Raw genomic sequence first — 20,722 nt, 5'->3', positions numbered from 1 at the left:
ACAGAATCACAGTGGTAATTTTCTGTCAAATTCATATGGTATTTCATAAACTTCCCGTTAGAAATATTTTTCAACTGTCCGGGATCAAACTGAGAGCTATTGCATGATTTATGTTGTCTTCCAGAATAGTAGAGATTTAATTGAATTTCTTCTAGTTACAATTTCCTTAATTCAATATGAAATATCTTACATAGCTAATTCTTTGAATAGTGTAGTGACTTCATTCTTTGCACACACCTCCCCCCCCCCACTACTTCTGAATATAGTGACTTGAAGCTGTTAGTGTATTGGTGGGAGACTGTGCCAAAACAGACACTGCACAAACTCTTGGATTCAAGTTCATGAACTGCCAAAAGGCGTACTGAACAATGAAATGTGGTGCTGTCAGCAGTCAACTTGAACTTGTTGGCTACAAGTGTTCTGCACCCTGGCTTTGTCACCCTGGATATATTCGCCTCACGAAGTACACATATCAAGTTCCCTGCTTCTCTTCAGGCAGCCTCTCTGAACTAGAGGTAAACATTTTGATTAGTGAGAAGTGTTTTCACATCTGCTCATTTTGAACAGAAGTACTTCCCCCCCCCCCAACCCCGTCACAGGTAAATTGGGACAAGGCAAATATCATCAGACCTCTTCATTTCCACGTGAAGCTTCAGCTAGTGCATAAATACAAGATGCACAGGACCAGAAAATGCCTTAAATTAACACAGCGCTCTGACTGCATTGCCCAGTGCCAGAGAGTGATGGGAAATTGGCATCGCTAATGGAACTGTGGTGAATATTCATTTTTCCATCTGGAAACCAAGCATGTGCAATTCAGGAGAGTGAAAACTGTTGGAACTTCAGGGTTGCAGTGTCCTAAACTTGACAATCTCGAGACTGAAATTCATTCACAAGTGAATGTTCCTGTAAATGCATGCAAGGGAGAAATAGGTCAGAAAGTAATTAAATCCATTTTTTCAGAGGTGACCTGGGGCACAGCTACATAAAAAAAAAAAAAAATTAGGGGCAGGCAATCCAATACCACACTTTGATCATTATTATAGAGGCTGTAGAAATTTGGATAAGTTCTCTGGTCATTTCTACACAGGATTTCAATTCCAACAAGAGTTGCCAGGCTCTCCTTAGAAATACAAAATGTTGGGGAAATAGAAGGAAATTGAGTAACCCAATGATAGGCCTTATATGGCATAAATAAAATCCTGAAGTTATAGCTTGGATTGCAAAATCTCCCGGGGATTGACAGCTCATTCCTCTGTTAGAACAGCTCTTTGGAAATTAATGGGCCTGGCTTTGGATCTCCAACTGTTCTGCACAAATGAACCAAACTGGGAATCGGTTGGAGTCACTGAAGCTGAACACAGTTCCATCTATTGTCTCCGTGGCTCCCATGAACCCCCTGTGCCAAACTGATTAGATTTACAGTTCATTCGATAAGCTTGTCTGCTCATGGCGCAAGGGCCAGCGAACCTTTTCACATAATGAAATGAGAGCTGCAGAGGTAAACATGCCGTCTCTTTAATGAAGAGGGAAGCTGAGAGACTTGGGTGGGGATCCTTGAATTTTTTCCAAAAGCCTCCCTGCACTGGGATTCTTGGGTTTAGTACTGAAATGACACTTTGGAATTTGCCCTTCTTGGTCACCAGAAACTCTGCCATGTCATTTTACAGGTTTCTGTGACCACGGCCATGTTTTACACAGATGTCATTAAGGACCAGCGGGAGCTTGTTAAAGATGGAAGTTCATCAGGCAGTGCTAGGTGGATCTAAGGAGGCCATCACCAACTGCACCATGACAGAGTTGCTTTTGTCCCTGGCTCTTCCCAACCCCCACCCCAAGCTAGAGGCTGGGGGAAAGTGTATAAAACCTGTGCCATTGGCATAGGCTTGGATCTATTATTAGTTATGAAGCTATGAGTCCTGTGCCAGTATAATGGGTCTCATGTCTCAAAGATCATGATTCAATAGCTTGGCTAACCATAGCCTAGTGCTGTGGACTTTCTCTCTCTGTGGAACCTGCAGAGGAGGTGGCCAGTGGAATACAAGCTGGTGGCCACCCACCGAGGAGCCCCTCATGGGAACACTACACCACACCTGTTTTGGTTCCCACAACTGTACTCATTCCATTTACCTTTGAATTTTAAAAGAATTATATTGTTAATACCCATGGTTCTATCAGCCTTGAATAAATCACAGAGAAAACGGATGTTTTTTGCAAAACAGGTGATTGGAAATTAAACTCCTGACTCACCCATGGCTTAGCTTTTGTCATTCTTTGCCTCTGTGGTTGCTGTCTTATTGCCATTAACTATTCTCCCTCACTCGTCAAACAGGTCTCCAGAATTCTGTATGAACTGCAGTAGTGGCTTTGACCCAGATCAGATCAACTTTGCAGGTGTGAACAGAGGCCTGTTTCCGTTTGTCTTTTCATCTCAATATAAGGTCACATCTTGAGGCTGGAGAGGTGGCTCAGCGGTTAAAGGTGCTTGCTTGCAAAGCCTGACAGCCTGAGTTCGATTCTCCAGTACCCATGTAAAACCAGATGCATGCATCTGAAGTTTGTTTGCAGTGGCAAGGGGCCCTGAGGGGCCCACACTCACACACTCTCTCTCCTTGCAAATAAATAAATGAAAGCATTTTTTTTTAAAGTCACATCTTGGACTGGAAAGATACGTTAGTGGTTAAGAGAGCTTCCTACACAAGCATGAAGTCCAGAGGAGGGGGGCCTAAGACCACTGAGCTTAATTCTTCAAACCCAAGTAAGTAGCTGGGTGTGGCCATGCGCATCTGTAGAGAACAGAGACTGGGGGATTGCTGGGACTCACAAAAGTTCGTGGAGAGAGTCCATCTCAAGGAAACAACTGGGTGAGCAAGGGAGAGAGATAGTTGGTGTTCTCCTCTGTCCTTAATGTGCGCACCAGGCATCACATCTACACACACGTACATACACTACACATGCACACCCCCCCACACACACACCATATCACTTCTACTAACACATGCACACACAAAAGGTCACATGTTTAGTGTTCTTCATGTCTTTGAACCTCAGCCACGTTACTCTGATACGGCATACGTGCTTTCTCCCGGGTTTCTATCAAGAAGGCCCACCTATGCAGTCACTAGCGGGATGGGCAAAGTGCGGAAATTGGCCCAGTGATTTACCGTGGGAAGAACTGTGAGGACACAATGAGAGGAACCTATCATACGAACTATTTCCCTCCTCCTTCTTTTTTATTTGTTTTTTTTGAGGTCGGGTCTCACTCTAGCTCAGGCTAACCTGGAATTCACTATGTCATCTCAGGGTGGCCTCGAGCTCTTGGCAATCCTCCTACCTCTGCCTCCCGAGTGCTGGGATTAAAGGCGTGCGCCACCACGCCCGGCTTCCCTCCTCCTTCTTGTCTCCAGGTATTCCTCTTTAGTTGGTGAGGAAAGAATGAGACACCCTGTAAGAGGCTGTTTTGAGAGCACTTTAGGATGGTAACTTTGATGGTTTGAATCAGATGTCCCCTAAAAACTCATACGTTTCAAATGCGGGTGACGATTTGGGAGGTGGAGCCTTGCTGGAGGATATGAACCTTGCTGCTATTTTCTACCTGCTGTGGCAAGATTGTAATGTCTGGCCTCTGATCTTCCATCCTTTCCTACTGTCGTGAGGCTTTCTCTCAAGACTGTAAGCCAAATAAACCCTTTCCTCCCATCAGCTGCTTCTGGTTGGATGTTTTGTCCCACTAATGTGAAGGTAACTACAACAGTAACCAAAAATTAAAACAAATGCATTTTCCAATTTAGGCAACCCGGCCCCTTCCCCCACGCAGGATCCTCCCACTTGGTTCAAAGGATTTCTGGATTTGCAGCCATGCCTCCTCTCTAATCCATCCTCATTCTCTCTAGTCTCCTTCCAACCTCCTCAAATTCTGTGCTAAGAATTTCCATTCCAGATTATGTAGCCCACTTTCACTTTTTCCTAGGCAACTTTGAACTATTGGCAGGATCACAGTGTTACAGAACTGAGACCTAAGCGGTGCCTTGCTAACGGCTAACTTGCTGAAGGGGTTTCCACTTCTAATAGAATTACTGACTGGGGAAGCAGGCTGTTCCCTTTGCACAGAGTGCCGTGATGGGCAAGCTTCATTCTAAGCTCTGAATATGGGGGGGGGGGGATTTTCTTTTTTTCCTTTGTTTTCAAGTTTTTTTAAAGAATATATATTTTATTTACTTGAGAGAGAGAGAGGGAGAAAATGGGCGCACCAGTGCTTTCAGCGGCTGCAAATGCACTCCAGATGTATGCACCACCTTGGGCATCTGGCCTGCATGGGTCCTGGGGAATCAAACCTGGGTCCTTTGGCTTTGTAGGCAAGCATCTTAACTGCTAAGCCAACCCTCTGGCCCCAAGGGGGTGCACTTTCTAAAGCAAACAAACAGACCTGGGGTGTGGTGGCGCACACCTTTAATCCCAGCACTCGAGAGGCAGAGGTAGGAGGATCGCAGTGAGTTTGAGGCCATCCAGAGAAGACAGAGTGGATTCTAGGTCAGCCTGGGCTAGAGTGAGACCCTATCTCGAAAAACCAAAATACATAAATAAATAAAGCAAACAAACAACCAACACCTACTCCAACTTTAGAGAAGTCCTGGCATAAAAATGATTAGTGAAAATCTGATACTATAGTCACGTATTTCAAAAGTAGCTTCCATATTTTAGGCCCAGTGTTTGACACTGAGGACACTACCCTCAAGGAACTAATATCTTCATATCAGATAGCCACACAAGCAGATTAATCATAGCACCATTCAATATGAGCGGGAAGAGAGGTGTACATGGAGTTGATCTAGACTAAGAAGAGAGAGCCTAGAGCTGGGCATAGTGGCGCACGCCTTTAATCCCAGCATTCGGGAGGCAGAGGTAGGAATATTGCCATGAGTTCAAGGCCAGCCTGAGATGACAGAGTTTATTCCAGGTCAGCCTGGACCAGAGTGAGACCCTACCTTGAAAAACCAAAAAAAAAAAAAAAAAAAAAAAAAAAGAAGAAGAGAGAGCCTGGGAAGATGGACAGAATATTTACTTAATGCTTCCTTTCCTCTTTGAATATTTATCCTGTAATGAAGATCCAGAACATAGTCATTCTCTCTCCCTCTCCTTCTCCTTCTCCCTCTCGCTCTCTCTCTCTCGCACACACACACATAGAGAAAAAACACATGTATGTTGAAAACACTTGAGCTTTGGGAAGGTAAAGACAGGAGGACCAGAAGGTCAAGGCCAACCTGGATTACACAGTGAGATTCTGTTATAAAAAACAAACTGGGCTGGAGAGATGGCTTAGCGGTTAAGGTGTTTGCCTGCAAAGCCAAAGAATCCCTGTTCGACTCTCCAGGACCCATGTAAGCCAGATGCACAAGGGGGCACACACATCTGGAATTTGTTTGCAAGGGCTGGAGGCCCTGGCATGCTTATTCTCTCCCTCTCTCTCTCTCTAAATAAATAAATAATATCTTTAAAACAAACAAACAGACAGCCAAAAGCAAAAAACTCAGATTGAAGCTGCTGAAAGATATCATTAGCTGACTGTAGCCAGCACCTAAAAAAAAAAAAAAAAAGCTCAGAGAAACCAATGCATTTTGGTTATTTACAGAGTACAAATTCTAAAAGCGCTTCAAAATCAGAGAGGTGACTGTCTCTCTGCCTCACAGACTTTCTTACCTCCCTTTCAGTAGATAGAGCACTTGCCCAACTGTTCTTATAACTAACTGCAACCAGGGGTTAAGTAAACTTGTAGAACCAGGGGGTATAGGCTCTATGGCCTAGGATGGTCCAAAGCTACAAGTGTTCCCTCTTGTTCATGGGTCGCACCCTGTCCCCTGGCTAGGTCTTCTTCCTCTAAGCAGGAAAAGCAAGGTTTCTGGACAAACAGCCCAACCTAACCCATATGTTACTGGTGGCTTTTTCCTGCCAGAAAAACACATCGGCTCAAGATGGCTCTTTGGAAATGGGTAAAATTCCTTGTTTGGAAGCAGGAAATTTGGTCTCAGTGGACCATCTGCCTGCCAAGGCTGAAGAGGGGTCTGAAGGAGTGGTCCAGGTTATGAAATCAGAGGTCAGGAAATCCTGAATCTTTATTTGGTCAGACACTGGCAATGTGTCTTATGAAAAGCCCCAGCTTCAATGTCTCCAGACCAACTGATGACAGGGAATTTTGCCCTGTGGAGGCGTACCAACTCCAGGGTTTCTATGGATTTCTTCTTCTTTTTGTTTGTTTTGTTTTGTTTTTTAAGATAGTCTAGCCTCCAGTTAGATTGATGATTATAACTCCTGATGCCCCTGCCTGCACCTCTCAAATGCTAAGATTACGTTCATGAACCAACATGCCCAGCTTCTGCAGATTTTTGAAAGTAAAATTAATATAATACAAACATTCTCCTTTTTCATCAGGGAATCTCCAGAAATATATCATATAATGCAGAAACAGAAATGTTCGGTTGTTCATTTTCGGTCATGTGATCTAGGACAGCCAGGCCATTGTTACAGGGACATTCTCAGCTATTCAGTGGTTCAGATTTCTGCATTCTTTCCTCTTTTCTTTGTTATTTGTTCTATATAGTTTGTACTGCATTGCCTCTAAATGTCTTGTTAATGTGCCAATGGAACAGAATGGCTAAATACCTATAGTGAATGCTCAATTACTCATGAGTAAATGACTTGCTTTCCAGATTCAAACTTGTGGCTTTTAAGACAGGGTCTCATGTTCCCAGCTGGCCTTGAATTTAATATGTAGCCTAGGCTGGTCGTGAACTCCTGATCCTCCTGTCTCCATCATATAAGTGTTAGGATTAGAGTTAGACAATACCACACCCAGCTTCAGATTCAAAGTTCAGGATTTGATTTCCCTACCTGATAACAAGTCCACTTAACTATCCTGTCAATTTAAGTAGTATAAGCATCATGAATATTAACAGTAAGATGTATTCAGTAAGGAAAATCTCCAATGAAAGTCACAGTGAGCTGGGTGTGGTGGCGCACACCTTTAATCCCAGTACTCTAGAGGCAGAGGTAGGAGGATTGCCATGAGTTCAAGGCCACCCTGAGACTACATAGTGACTTCCATGTTAGCCTGGGCTAGAGCAAGACCCTAAGTTGAAAAACAAAACAAAAAGGAAAGCCAGGCGTGGTGGCGCTCACCTTTAATCCCAGCACTCAGGAGGCAGAAGTAGGAGGATCACCATGAGTTCGAGGCCACCCTGAGACTCCATAGTGTGTTTCAGGTCAGCCTGGACTAGAGTGAGACCCTACCTCGAAAAAAAAAACCAAAACAGACACACCCAAAAAGGAACAGTAATTATTGGTAAACTGGTTATGATCTTGGACAATTCATAGTATGAACTTTTCTCCTTGCTGAACAGTTGAATAGCTTGTGAGGAAGATAAGGAGGTGTTTGGAAAAGTCCTTCTACTTTTGCCTCGTTTTCCCACCAGGTCTTAATTTCTAGTTGGCTGGTCCTCTGAGCTGTTTGTCTCTTCTGATGGCAGAATGCCAAGTTCAGGGAGCCTTGTTCCACCCCATACACTGGCAAGATGGAAGCTGTCCAGGGCCAGAGGGAAGCACCAACTTGTTGTTACTTGACCTCAAGCACTGAGAAACTGTGATCTGACAAAGGCTACTTGCAAGCTATAACCACAAGGAATGGTTTGTGCCGGCCACTTAGACAAAGTCAATATAGACACAAGTGACTTCATGTATATCTCTGTCCCTGCGTGAAGCCTCTCCTTAGGTTTTCTAGCATGCTTTCTGCTCCTTCATTTTCATAGCTACTATTCAATTCAGCATGCATTTAAGAATGGATGTTGTGCTACATACTTTACATGGATAATCAATTTAATCCTGCCAACAATCTGGTGTGGTCAAAATTCTGGCCATTTTACAGATTAGAAAATAGTCTCATGGAAGAAAATTTGTTCCAGGTTCTCAAGTGGGCAATGGGTGACACTCAACGGCCTGCCGTGAGTACTTGCTTTGACTTGAGCTGATACATATCCGAGGGTTTGCTGGCTTGAGACTTAACGTGAACTTGATCTTTTACCTTCTGTTCACAGGACATATGTTTAAAGGCTTGGTCCTTAGCTGGGAGAGCCGGTCACTGAGAGGTGAGCCGGTCATGAGATTCTGACCTAAATCAAGGATCAATCCACTGATGGGTTCACAATTGGATGGCATAATTGGGAGAAGATGGACTCCTACAGAGGTAGGGCTTAGTTGAAGGAAGTAGGTCTTTGAAGGGCTTGGGCCCGCTTTGTTAGTCCCACTTCCTGGTAGATATGAAGCACCGAGAAGCTCTGCTTCTCACACTCTTCCAACCATGATGCTTTGCCCAGAAATAATGGGGACAGCAGGCCATGGACCGAAACCTCTCCAACCATAAACCAGAAGAAATTCTTCTTCTTTTCCCAGGTATCTTGTCACAGAGACAAAATGTTGACTAACATAGCAAGTCAGTTTTTCCCTTAAATTAACAATATCAACTCCATGGTTGGCCTCTCAAGACTGCTTTGTATGTGGCATGAGGTACCCATGTCTTCCTAATGATGGACTGGAGAACCAAAGATGCCAAATGGAGATCTCCCCCCCAGCATTGGGAGTCCACTTTTACATTGAACATGACTTATTTAAGGTTCGAATATGCTTCTGGCTGGCAAAATATGGTTTCCTGGCTTGGACAAATTCCCCGGAAAAAAGAATCTTCCCCTAAAATGGCACTGTGAAATACTCCACAATGCTTTAATGACCTCACTGTAAGTGAATTAGAAACATTCAAATGCAATTTATTTTAAAATAGATCTGGGTGTTAAAATAAGGGACAGCTGGCAGACAAGATTTCTCTGGTTTCAACCAAGGGAAGGTTTGCCCCAATAAAGATGCACTGTGTGATTTAGAACAAATAAAACATCACTTATTTTAAACAACAACAACAAAAAAATCAAATAGTTCAGCACAAAAGAGAAAAACCCCCTGAACAGTTATATAAAGAGAAAAAAGAGCATTACAAGAAAACTCCTTTTCTGAAACAAAACAACCCTCAAAACCAGCTGTTGAAAAATAGTGTCCCTATTAGAACTAGTTTCATGTTGATATCTAGTTCACAAAGCTGATTGTATAACATGAATCAAAAGGCCCAGCTTGTAAAAACTGTCCTGTGAAAACCAGTGTCTGGGTGGAAGTTCTGGCTTTGGTGTAACATAAGGACACAGTATGTTGCATTAACTCCATTAATCCTTCCCACTTCACAGATCATTCCCACTTCACAGCTGGGAAAACTGAGGTACAGAGATGAAATGGCCAACTGGCTAACATAAACGGGATGTGAGGAAAGGACCTTGGGGTCCACAGACAATGTACTTCCGACTCTGACACAGGGTCACTCCAGAGAGGCTCCCAAGAAATGTAAAACTGTGATGTAAGTGCAGAAGGACAGTAAGAGATGCTTCATAGAAACTTAGTGTTTCTATGTTGCATAAAAGCAGCCAAAAGGATATTTTCTGTTATTGATGATGATGAAATCTGATAGCAAAATGATTCAAGTAGGTCACTGGAAGTAGAAACTGTATTGGATATGACATGGATTCTTCATACATATCTACAGGTGATTAATACTTTAAAATTGTTTGGAAGTTCCCCTGTCAAAATTAGATATTGACAAGTGGTATGGGTAAAACATAAAAGTTCCAAAAGATTTCATTTGAGTGCTTAAAAACAAAACCAAACAAAAACTGAAGAAAAAAATCATGTAGCGTTCACTGCCTTTTCATTAGAAAATTCCATTGTTTAAAGTTTCTTCTGAGATGTTGTAATTGGATTCCTTTTTATTTTCTGACTATTTTCATTTTCATTCTTTATTTGATTTGATTTTTTTCGAGGTAGGGTCTCACTCTAGCCCAGGCTGACCTGGTGGAATTCACTATGTAGTCTCAGGGTGGCCTTGAACTCTTGGTGATCCTCCTACCTCTGCCTCCTGAGTGCTGGGAATAAAGGCGTGCACCACCACACCTAGCTATGTTTTCTGACCTTTTTTATTTATTTTGTTGTTTTTAATTCACTATGTGGTCCAGGCTGGCTAAGAACTCACAGTCATCTTCCTGCCTCAGACTCATCCCTGGGTTTTGTGTTTTTCGATGTGTGCCACCACATCCTGCTTTTTCTAAGCCTTTTATTGGACAAGATAGTTTTGCCAGTTGCCTGGATTTCTGGAATCCCTACCTGAAACAGGCATGTCTTGTTTTCTATAGTCATGTATGTATGGGCACGTGCACGTGTGCACACACACACACACACACACACACTCCTTGCCCACCCTGTATGGTTAACATATATTTATCACCAAGCTATCTTTCTCCCTTTGGTGGTAGACAAGTCTATTCCCGTCTTGTTTCTATTTTTTTCCCCCATTAAAGCTATATACTTACCTCCCCAAGTTTTTAACCTCAGAATGTTTAGAGAATGTCAATTACTTTCATTCCTGCTGTCTCAGAGCCAAAAACATCCTCAGTGGGTAACGAACAACCTCCCTTTCACAACACTTTTGTGAAATAACCCATACCTTATCATGGGAACATTAAACTGCACCTCGAAATGTAATTGGGACCGTGGGGATGCAATGGCAGCCGGCGATCTTCAGAGGTTGTGTTAGGAATCTGAGCCCTGATTCAACTTCAAGTATGTTTGGCATCCGAGGCAGAAGACAGATGGGAGGCAGGCCTGTATCTGGTAAGTCTGTCGTCTGGGCTAGGTTGTATGTAGGCATACTCCCAAACAACTATCTTTCCTTATTTCTTCCCTATCTGATCTTTCACCTTCACAAGCATCACTCAATTCAGTAGCTACATGTTTGTGATATCGAAATCTAATGTGATCTAGACTTCAGCTTGAGGAGAATTAGTGTTTGAGAGGAAATAGGTAATGAGCATTCACACCTCACATACCAAATATGTCCAGGAAAGGAAGCACTGAGTGTCCCCACAGACTTCCTCTGAGAAGCGAGGGTGGTGTTCACCCTAGTCAACGCTGGTAAGACTTGGGCATACTCAACCAGGAGGAGCCCTTTCAGCACCAGGGCGTAAGCTTGAGGCCAAATGGTCAAATCCTAGCTAAGTGTGCTCTGGGGAAGTCAGGACCACAGTTTATCCAAGCAGTTCAGAAGCTTGTCAGCAACCATGGCAGCCACACCCCTGGTGGCTGGCTCAGGACTACCCTGCAGTGGGTGAGGTTCATTGCTGTCTCTCCAGAACAGTCCTGGCTGGAGAGGAAAGTGTGAACAACTTGGTGAAAAATCACACCCCAGGTACTTCCTAATTTACCATGCGATCCTTTCCATGTTTTTCAACCTTACCTGGTCTCCAAGGTCACTACCACATGACAATCCACTGTACCCCACTTTGGACTGGATGTGACCGGTGGAGAAGTGGCACACTCCCCTGATAGGCTGAGGGACTCATACTGGCAGCTGCTACCACCTGTGGAGACCCTGGATGGTGTTCGCTCGGCTTTCCTTGAGTGGCTCAGGCTGTTCTCTTGGTACAATGTCTCCTTGAATTGCAGAATCCCCCTCATCCACTCCTACGTACGCAACCTGCTCTAGGTCTTTCCTGGGACAGCATTCTGCTTCCAGTTCCAAAGCAGGGATGTTAGTTTCCCAGGAAAGATGTCCCCTCCCCAGCACATCCCAAGAGCCTTCCGACCAGAACTTCTTAACCCTTTCATGCCATGACGTCTCTTCAGTGGGCAGCTTGAAAATCCGTGTATAAAATAAAACGCGCTAGTTTAAGAAGGAAACCAATGTTATTGAAATCTGGTTAGCAAAATGTTAAAAACTTGAGCTGCAGTAATATATATTGTTTCTTTATTGACATTATGCTACAAAATCTAGCTGAGAGTTTACCTAATAGCTACTGTAATTTGAGACATTTGCAACAATCGAACGTCCTATAAAAACAAAACAAAACAGAAAAAACATTATGGTTTCTACTGGCGATTAAGTAAACTGATACTTATTCTGCCACTGTGGTTTGTTGCCGACATTTATTGTAGAAGGTGATACTAAAAGTCAGGGGTTAGTAACATTAAAATGTAAATTATGGGCGTGGTGGCGCACTTAATCCCAGTACTGGGGAGGCAGAGGTAGGAGGATCGCCATGAGGCCACCCTGAGACTACATAGGGAATTCCAGGTCAGCCTGAGCTGGAGAAGAACCCTAATCTTGAAACACCAAAAAAAAAAAAAAAAAAAAGAAGTAAATTATTTTTTCAACCAAGTTCTTAGCACCTCTGAATTGATTCTTTCAGGCATAGAAATGAACTCTTGTAAAACAAGACTACCACAACACCTCACTAGAGGCCCCACCCATGCCCAGGGGGTGGAAGCTTCATGACGCCCGCACAGACCTCAGAGCCGCCTCTGAGCCCCGCAGTTCTCCCCGTTAACTCCACTAGAAGACTTGGGAGCAGGAAGAGCTCCTGGGCGCCACTTTGAAGGCCTCATCCTTCACTATAGAGGAGCTTCTAACACCACAACCCCTGGAGACCCAAGGGTTGAATCTGTGGCTCCAGCGTCAAGGTGACTTCTCCCTTAAGTTCTCAATGACCTGAGCGAGCCTGGGTGGGTGATCTGGGTCAAGGCCGAGTTTCCATTTCCCCTTCTGCAAAAGGAAAACATCCCCCCTAGGCTCGAAGGAGGTACTGGCTGTGTTTCCTAAGTTGTGCAGCTCTATCCAAGTGTGTTCCAAAGATCACTTTGAGGATCAGAGTGTAGTCCGCATCAATCGCCAAGAGTTGGGCTCTCATTAAACACATAGGGCACGTGGGCGCACGGCTGCAAGGACAGGCGGCTCCAGGCCACGCAGCCGCCACGTTACCTGCACTTTAGTGACAGGTACAAGGACGCCTCTCTCCCTCTCTCTCTTTCAACCTCACTCTCTCCCTTTGTGGGCTCAGCGAGTGGCGGATGCCCGGTGCTCGGGTACCCTGTGTCAGCGGGGCCTGCGCGCACCTCGGGCTGGGGGAGGGAGGTTGCTTCCGGGCAGGTGACCCCCAAGCCCTCCAGGATGGGGGCGGGCGGCGGGCCGAGCCGGGGCGCGCGAGGAGGGGCCGAGGGGCGGGCCGGGGCGGGGCCGGGCCCTCGTCACTTGATAAAACGCCGGCGAGTCTCCGGAGAACAACGGGCTCATTGAGCGCTCGGGGAGCTTACGGGTGAGGGGGAGCCGTCCCGGGGGTGGGGCCGGGCGCAGTGGCCGGAGCTGGCGGAGGTGGCCGCGGCTGGGAGGCAGGCAGGCAGCGGGCCGGGGACGGACCCCCGAGCGCAGCACAGCGCCGCAGGCAGCAGCCCGGGAGCCGGCCGGGGACGGAGCCCCGAGCGCAGCGCAGCGCGGCCGCCGCCCGTCCCCGCTCCGCGCGCGCCCATGGCGGCGCCGCGGCTGCTGTGCCTGCTCTACCTGTCCGCGGGGCTCCTGGCCCGGCCCTGCGCAGCCTTCAACTTGGACACCCGCGAGGACAATGTGATCCGGAAATCTGGGGACCCCGGCAGCCTCTTCGGCTTCTCGCTGGCCATGCACCGGCAGCTGATTCCCGAGGACAGGCGGCTGTGAGTTCCCCCGACTCTTCCCACCCTCCCTTCCACCGGGGCGACCCGGGACGCGCCCTGTTCCCGCCGCCCGGCGCTGACCCGGCCCGGCCCGGCTCGGCGCCCCGGCCAGCCTCGCCCACCGCGCACCCCGCGTCTCTCGGGTGCCGCCGGGGAAGGGCGGAGGAGCAGAGTCCCGGGGCTATCCGGACCCGGGAGAGGTCACTTTTTTTTTTTTTTAAAGCGTGCACTTCCCGCCAGCGCTTCGCTCCTGGCTGTGTCTACTGGGCCCCGGGCAGGTGGCACGCTGTGCCGGGCCTCGCGGGTGTCCCCGGGGGCCGGGACGGGGCGGGAGGCCGGGTCGCCGCCTCGCCGCGGTGGGGTGTGCAAGGGACGCGGTTCCGGGGATAATCCAGGCCTTTCTCAGACTCACCGAAGGTCGCGGACTCGCGCGCCCCGTGCAAGTTGGGAAACCACTTTTTGCCAAGTGTCTAGCGCGATGCCCGTTCCCAGTGGGCTCTTCGAGAGGAGATACTCTTAGACCGCTCTTAGCATTTCTTTTAAAAAGCTGGAACTAACCAGGCACCTGTTGAGCGGAACTAGATCAGCTAAAAAAAAAAACAAGCTTCTTGCAGTGGTGTGCCTGCTTCCCTTGAGGTCTCATAATCGCCCGGAGGCATCCGTGACCCCCTGGAGCCTCTGCATTAAGTGCTCCCCTGGGGGGGGGGTGAGGGCTTACAGCTAAAAGATCTGAGCTGAGACTAGCAAACCAGGTACGGAAGTGACAGCCCCCTCCCCCCAACACCCCACCCGACTGATGCTCTTCCCGGGAGAAAGTGGCCAAGCTCTTTGCCTCTGTTTCTTTTTAAAGTGCTGGCCTCCCACATGACCGGCTCTTTAGACTAGAGAGGGCTTTCCCGAGCTTAGTTATGCCTTAATCGCTGTGGTGCTGCATTCTTGATCCTGGCTACCAAAAACATTCTGACAACAAAAGGTCTTCCTCCCCACCCAGGCCTTAGTTGAACCCAGGTTCCTTGCCGGACCAACAGACCAGAGAAAGCAAAGTGCAGCCCTGAGAGGTGGGGGTGGGGGGAGGAGGGGTGGTAATGGGAGGAGATTGTTGTGGGAGAGGCTAGTGTGCTTTCAGATCGGGAGAAAACCTTGATTTCAGCGACTTTGGGAATTTGTGAATATTTCTGGGTGGGGGTTGTCCTCAGAATCTTAAGGTCAGGTTTTTCTGCTAATACCTGCTAGGTGAAGCAAAGACATTAACTGGGGGGGGGGGGGCGTGAGGTGGCCCCAGGCAAGCGGTCTGAGCCTACAGGTCTGGCCAGGCGCTTGCACTCTGTTTTCTCTCAGAAATAATTTTTGGTAAGCTGTCAATTTGAAGTGAAGGGTGGTTCCTGGATGGCATTTCATGTCTGAGTGCGGTAGTGCATGTACGTGCCCCTGTGCAGAGCTTGGGCTTGTTGGTGCCGAGGTGACTGAGGACCAGCAGAGGGGATACATTCCCTTAGGCGTTCTCTAGGCACCAGAAGCCACCGAGACTGACTTCCTGGACAGACTTGTTCAAGCAGACACTGTGCCTGGGAAGTACTGGGGCACACACAAAAAAAAATGTCCTTGGGATTGAGATTTGCAAAATGTGCCTTTAGCCAGGAATCTCAGTTGTGATTAAGGTGAGCATTGGGCCTGCTAAAACTTGTCGCTGCTGCCCGGCTCCCCTGGTATTAGAGCTGCTACTCACAAGTACTCCTCGCAGTAAGACGAGGCCTGTGTTTGGGGCCTGGTGCCTTCTAGAAGTGCTCCCTTAGTGGTGGATCTAGGGGAGCAGCTGGTCAGGCCCTCACCACGTGGAGATTGTCTATTTCCCTAGAGCCCCGAGGCAGAAACCACACCTGAGGGGCTGTGGTTTGTGCTCTGTCTGCTCTCCCTTTCATTAAGTATTCCAGGTTCAGGAGCAGTGTTGGGTCTTCTCGGGAGAACCAACACACACACACAGCCCACATCGCATCCATTGTCACCTTTGACAGAAAAGAGCATGAGTGCAAATGACAGAGCCAGTGACTGATAGGCATCCTGGTCCAGTTTCCAAACTCAGTGGGAATATCTCAGGGAGAACGGCAGGAGAGAGCAGTGAGCTCGTACTTCCTCTTGGCCGGGTAAGCTGGCGTTCACCAACTTGGGAGTTTCAGTTTCTTTACCTGCAAAAATGCACGTCCTACTGCTTACTGGCTAGGGTTGTTGGAAGAACTAAAAGAACACCCGAAATGCTTAGTGCCCGCCTGGTATTAGGTCCCTGCTTACCAAATGGTAAATGCTGATAAATTTGAAAGCAGCAACTGTATTCCTACTGTGTATCAGGCGCTACAGAGGAGCGTTGTAAGCATTCTGTGATCCTGAGATCACTGCTAAATGCATAACTAATGTCTTGAAATTACAGTCATATTTATGAAGCCCAGAGCAACTTAATTTATTCAGTCTTAGATTTGCTAACAAAAGCAAACTCTACAGAACAAGTGGCTGTGTGGCAGAAGATAGTTGGGAATATCAGATAAATGCACAGTCAAGGAAAATATGTCGTGGGTTTTTATGACTGGAACTTTCTTCAGTGCCGTCTATGTATTTGACATCTTTAGTTAAGATTTAATAGCCAAATAACTCTGTGTTTGAGAGTCGCAGAACACACTGGACATTCTTAATGCTTTGACGTCTATCACATGGGATTAGATACTTTCAGGGGGCTGGAGAGAAGACTCAGTAGTTAAGGCACTTGCCTGAGATGTCTAAGGACCCAGGATCGATTTCACAATACCCACTTAAGCCAGATGGACATGGTGGTGCATGCAACTGGAATTCATTTGCTAGAGGCCCTGGTCATCCCATCCCCCCCCTCAAATAAATAAATAAAATAAAATAATTAAAAAACAAACTTCATCCAGGGTTCCAGGCTGTGTATCAAAAAAGTTTTAGACCCTTAGAGATGACTAGGTGGGTGGCTGTGTGGCTAAGGTTGGGTCTGAATTTTTTGAGATCTTTAGCTTCTCCTAGGTAGGATGGGTTGAGTCACCCTCAGAAGAGAAAGGAGCAGGATGATGACTGGGTGCTGTCCATCCCATGATTCACTGTGCTCTGCTCTTCTGGGAATTGGTGGATCTGTGCATGCCTACAGCTCAGAACCTGGAAGGAGGTGCTTTCATGGAGAAATTCTGGGGTGTTCCCAACCTCCATTCTCTTCTTTTGGGTTTTCCTTACCCTTTTAGCACTATCTTTCAGAAGCACTCTAGGACTACTTACTGTCCCTTCCATTCTGACTCTTAGGGTGTCTGTTCTTGGTTTCACTCAATCTTGTGATACTCCAGCCTTTAAAAATATCAGTTTCTGAACTAGAGATCATGTATTACAACTGTCTCCATTTTCAGATGAAGAAACTGATGCTGAAAGTTGTGAAATGTCTTGTCCCAAGTCTTAAAGATTTAGACAGAATCTAAACTGAATCTGGTTTTGAAGATGGTATTTGTGACTCATGTTCATGCCATCCCTAAGGAAAGTCAGAAATGCCCTTCAGACCTGGAGAAGCTGGCAAAGACACAGCATTTTGGAAGTGTACCATATTATGTTGATTTATTTAAACTGCTTCCCATATAGGTCAGGGCTATCTTTTTAAGTATCAGTGCCTGGACTCTCTTCCTATTGACCCTTATTCCAACTGGCCATGGATCAAGTTCTGGGCCCTTCTTTCTGAACAGCCCAGTGAAGTGTGACTGTCCCTACCCATGGATCAGAGCTGTGAACAGGATGTATACCTAAGCACTTGCTTCCTTGCATTCATTCACGCAACAGAGGGCCATGTGGCACAGGGCCATCTTCTAAGAATTGCTGGGTCACCTTGAGTCCCAAGAGTGAAGGAAAAAAAAATCAAAATGGGCAGAGACTTAGAGGAAATCTTAAGATCCCACAAGAAAACAGAAATAGACAAGTTTAATTTTAACACAGGCTAGTGTGAAACCATCCAACTAATGACTGGGTTGGAAAAAAAAGGGGTCAAGGTATTTATATAATATAAATATTTAGGGAAATCAGGCTAAATATTCCTAGAATAAGATTCTTCATTACACAGAAGTAGCCTGTGTTCTCAGTAACATGTAATATTTTAATATACTAACATGTGTTTTTTAAAAAATACTTATTTTTATTTTCATTTATTTACTTGGGAGCAAGAGAGAGAAAGAGCCAGCTATAGAGAGAGAGGAGGGAGGGAGAGAATGGGCATGCCAGGGCCTCTAGCTGCTGCAGACAAACTGCACATGCATGCACCACCTTGTACAACTGGCTTATGTGGGTCCCAGGGAGTTGAACCTGGGTCCTTTGGCTTTGCAGGCAAATGCCTTAACCGCTAAACCATCCCTCCAGCCCAAGATGTGTTTTCACAATGGAAAATACTAGAACTAAGGCACATGAACATGAAGACTTGGACTGAGCATGTTACTGTGAGCAGTGTGTAGCCAGTGAATTCCTGGCATTTTCAAGAGGGACAGTGAGGCACACCAGAAAACACTGTCATGTTTACGTGGTGGTGCCACGTGTGATCGAAATGCTGCATCAGCCCATCTCAAGACCCCATCCTACCCTCCTAGCAATTTCTTCTTTGGATGTGAGCAGTGCATGTCTGATACTTGTGAGATTTACTTTTTATCCTGTTCAGGGGATGATCTAATCTCTAACTGGATTATAGGTTCTGTGAGGCAGGGCCCTGCGGTTCATCTTTGCCTGATAACACCTAGTATACACTTTGCAAATGCAACTGAGTCATACCATACGTTCCATTTAACTCTTCCTGTTGAGGGTAGAGGGAGAGAGTAATCCCCTTATTTAACCTGTTGCCCTTCCCTGGTCAGGACGTGGTGTCTGCTGTCCCTAGGAAAAGGAGAGCTATAGCCGTGAAGCAGTGAGACACATGAGTTAATTCTTAGCCTCTGAGTTTAAGGGATCAGGTCCTAGCTAAGGGATTTCCATGAGTGATTTTTTTAAATTACACTTGGCTTTTGCCCTAAAGGCAGACCTTAGAACTTAACTCAAGATACAAAGGCTGACCTGGGCAGCAGTGGGTACTCAGGATTTGCTGAGCTGGCCTGGTTATATAATGAATCTAGCTAGCGAAGTGGGGCTGTGGAAGGGAGCTCCTGAAAGCAGCTGAACAAGGCTGTGGGGTCAGGTGGCATTTGAAGGTAGCAAAGGGATCTTGGGGACCTAATTCCAGAGACGCAATATTGAGAGGTTGTTTAATCCTAGTTGAGGTCCCCAGAACCACAGAACAAGTGACTGGGGGTCAGCATGGCACTACCATCAGCCTCTGGTGAGTTTGGTAAAGTTCGAGTCTTGTGAGAGTGGGGCCAGCTCCTGTCCCCATCGCCTGTCTTCCATTTTAACACTTTACATCGGGAAGGACTTAGGGGTGTTCTTAAAGGTCTGGTCATCAGGTATGAAAAGTAGGCTCCCAGCTTGGCCCAGGTACATGGCGTCAGTTTCCACAAATGTGAGTCCTGACTCTGCTGTCTTGGCAGGTAGTGGGCAAGAACTGAGCTTTGATCCACCTGGGGCCACATCCCATTACCAGCCACGGCCTAGTGCAGCTGTTTCTAACCTCTGCCTCCCTTGCCTCTGTTAGCGGGCAAGGATAGCACACCTCCACTACTTCTGGCCAAAGGAAGCACTCTGTGCTTGTTAAATAAGCAAGGAGACCAAGGTTGTGAGAGGTGATTGTGGAATGTCGTGTAGAGCTGGTCTTAAATCCACATCCTCTGTGATTCTCAGCCAGAGCATTAATGGCTTTGATTTTGATAATGTGTGAGTTTACTTTTTTTTTTTTTTAATTTTTATTAGCATTTTCCATGATTATAAAAAATCCCGGGTTAATTCCCTCCCCCCCCACTTTCTCCTTTGAAATTCCATTCTCCATCATATTACCTCCCCATAACAATCATTGTACTTACATATATACAATATCAACCTATTAAGTACTCTCCTCCCTTCCTTTCTCTTCCCTTTATGTCTCCTTTTTAACTTACTGGCCTCTGCTACTAAGCATTTTCATTCTCTCGCAGAAGCCCAGTCATCTGTAGCTAGGATCCACATGTGGCATTTGGCGTTCTGGGCCGAGTTTATATTTTCCCTCTCTTTCATTCAACAGTTACCGAATGCTTTAAAGTCCATTTTTGAAACCCTGGAGCCTGTTGTAGCCATTAAGCAAAAGATAAATCCCTGTGAGGTGTCAGTTTTCCAAGCAGGTAGATGGGCATGTGGGTAGGAAGGCATGATGAGGTGACTACATAGGACAACCTCAGGAGAGTGGGTTGGGCATTTCAGGTACAGGGTGGGTTCATTGGTAAGGAATACCCAAGACTTCAGGCCTCTCACTGTGCAAACTTCCACCTATACCCCTAGCCTGGGGACACTGGGTCATTGGCACTCTCCTTAGGCCAGACTTGTTTTGTGTTGGAAGTTCTTTGTTAAAGACATCTAAATATTTTATTTATTTATTTATTTATTTGTTTTTCGAGGTAGGGTCTCACTCTAGCTCAGGCTGACCTGGAATTCACTATGTTGTCTCAGGGTGGCCTGGAACTCATGGTGATCCTTTCACCTCTGCCTCCCGAGTGCTGGGATTAAAGGCATGTACCACCATGCCTGGCTTTATTTATTTATTTGAGTTAGAGAGAGAAAGAAGGAGAAAGAGAGAGAGAGAGAATGGGCATGCTAGGGCCTCTAGCTACTGCAAGCAAACTCTAGAAGTATGTTCCACTTTGTGCATCTGGCTTACGTGAGTGTCGGGGAATCGAACCTGGGTCCTTAGGCTTTGTAGGCAAGTGCTCTAACCACTAAGCAATCTCTCCAGCCCAGAAGTCCTTAACTGCAGAGGGTGAAGCTGCCTAAGGGTGGAGGATGCATGGTGCAGGTGTAGAAGCAGCACTTCTGTAGATTTCTTTATGAACCTGGAATTCTAAATGGCGCTGTCTGTTAACTGTGAGTGAATGCTGAGGTGGGCCAGTGGATGGAGCCTGTACCAGACTCGCGTTGCTGGTAGTGTGCATGGCCATTGCTTCATCTACTGCTGTTGGGTTCTTCT

General features: G+C 46.4%; 1 protein-coding gene across 6 annotated transcripts in view; it reads left to right on the top strand.

Moving 5' to 3' along the window:
• Positions 1 to 13,435: 13,435 nt before the first annotated feature.
• Itga6 (integrin subunit alpha 6) overlaps positions 13,436 to 20,722 on the top strand; it is a 96,641-nt gene continuing 89,354 nt past the window's right edge. For 3 of the 6 annotated variants that reach the window (XM_045146974.1, XM_045146973.1, XM_045146975.1), the window contains exon 1: positions 13,436 to 13,617. In XM_045146974.1, coding sequence (XP_045002909.1) covers positions 13,436 to 13,617 — 182 coding nt within the window. The remainder of the gene's footprint in view (positions 13,618 to 20,722) is intronic. The other 3 variants (XM_045146978.1, XM_045146976.1, XM_045146977.1) reach the window with 3 other exon arrangements.

The sequence above is a fragment of the Jaculus jaculus genome, chromosome 4 (genome assembly GCF_020740685.1).
Source record: "Jaculus jaculus isolate mJacJac1 chromosome 4, mJacJac1.mat.Y.cur, whole genome shotgun sequence".
NCBI lineage: Eukaryota > Metazoa > Chordata > Mammalia > Rodentia > Dipodidae > Jaculus > Jaculus jaculus.
The sequence above is the reverse complement of the archived record's forward strand: the minus strand, read 5'-3'. Positions and strand labels throughout refer to the sequence as shown.